The sequence below is a fragment of the Wasmannia auropunctata genome, unplaced genomic scaffold (genome assembly GCF_000956235.1).
Source record: "Wasmannia auropunctata unplaced genomic scaffold, wasmannia.A_1.0 LD335967.1, whole genome shotgun sequence".
Lineage (NCBI taxonomy): Eukaryota > Metazoa > Arthropoda > Insecta > Hymenoptera > Formicidae > Wasmannia > Wasmannia auropunctata.
The window spans coordinates 78,095-79,522 of record NW_012026923.1 but is presented as its reverse complement, the minus strand read 5'-3'; the positions used below and the strand labels follow the sequence as shown (position 1 = coordinate 79,522).

Sequence of the window (1,428 nt, the reverse complement as noted above, 5' to 3'; positions counted from 1 at the left end):
TTAGCAGAATTAAGTTTTACTGACAGTTTTACATTTAAAACTTTTAAAGAGTAATCTAGTTTTTATAAAAAAGGAATGTCACTTATAGTAAATCATCTGGTCTTATGTCTCGTGTACTCTCAGTTACGTCTTACGTAAGTTACGTAATATTACGTAATATCTTATAAATTTAATAATGCAAAACTTTATAAAGCTCTAAATTGGAGTGACAGTGCTTCATACGCTACAACGCTAAAATTATAGCTAAAGAAAGAATAGTCAAAGTATTGTGTGTCAAAGTATTTGTACAAAATAAAATCTCGACATAATAACAAATTATACATATAAATTAAAGAATATTTACTTCAACAACTTGAATTTTTATGATCAAACATCTTCTCTAAATTAATGATGATTTTAATAAAGTGAATTGAGAAAAAATGTATGTGAATGCAGCTAAATATTAGAATCAATTGGATAAAACAAATGTTTTATTTATAATAATCATTAATAAATTCAAGGTGTTAATGCTTTCTTTTATATTTTTGTCTTTTCTTTCTGTATATCCGTTCTAGGAATTAAAACTCATTTTGGCACAGCATAACTCATAATTTTGCCCGTTAAGAAGATAAGTAACTTACATAAGAAGATATTTGAAATATCTTTTACAAATGTAATATATTGCAAAATTGTAATTTAACTCTAACATGATACAATTTTGTCTTTGTATTAAGTTTAGTCGACAGTTACATTAGAATAGCTACAACAAAAGTGAAAAGCATCAGGTAAGACAACAAGAGCATTAAACGACAAGAGCTTAAGTAACACTATTAGCCGGATTCGTGTTAAGTTTTACTATGGTATTTAATATCTGGATATTTTTAAAGACCATTCTGCTTTTATGAAAAAAATATCACTTATATCACTATTAAATCTTATGGTTTTCTAACTCAAATACTGCTATTATAAGATACGTTATATATCGAACATCGATTAGCTTCTAAACGTTCAATGCTTTCGAAACAACAAGAAAAATGACCGCAAGGAATGAAGGCATGTGTGCGCTCGTTGTCAAGACACCATAAAATTATCTGTAAATGTTTTTTTGGTACTTTTATCCTTCAGATTCCTGTTTACAGCGTAGAACGGAATATCTTCTGTAAAATCGGTGTTATCATTTAAATAAAACTTTTCATCTTTGAGTATTTCTCATATCAACAATCTTTAAGAAAAAAAAAATATTGTTCGTATCACAATATATATTAAAGTTTTCTTGAATGTGTTATTTTATTTTACCTTGACTGTAGTAAAATATTGTAAGTAAAATCACTTTACTGAAATTAAATTCTGTTATAGCGTTTTCTTTGATGATTCATTTTTTTTTGTTATTCCCTTCCTTTAATATTTCATCTATTTTTCTTACTACTACATATAATTCTGGTAATTTTT

The 1,428-nt window shown here is 26.3% G+C and overlaps 1 protein-coding gene across 1 annotated transcript in view; it reads right to left on the bottom strand.

Moving 5' to 3' along the window:
• Positions 1–1,171: 1,171 nt before the first annotated feature.
• LOC105454958 overlaps positions 1,172–1,428 on the bottom strand; it is a 947-nt gene continuing 690 nt past the window's right edge. The window contains exon 2 of the mRNA XM_011697948.1: positions 1,172–1,201. Coding sequence (XP_011696250.1) covers positions 1,172–1,201 — 30 coding nt within the window. The remainder of the gene's footprint in view (positions 1,202–1,428) is intronic.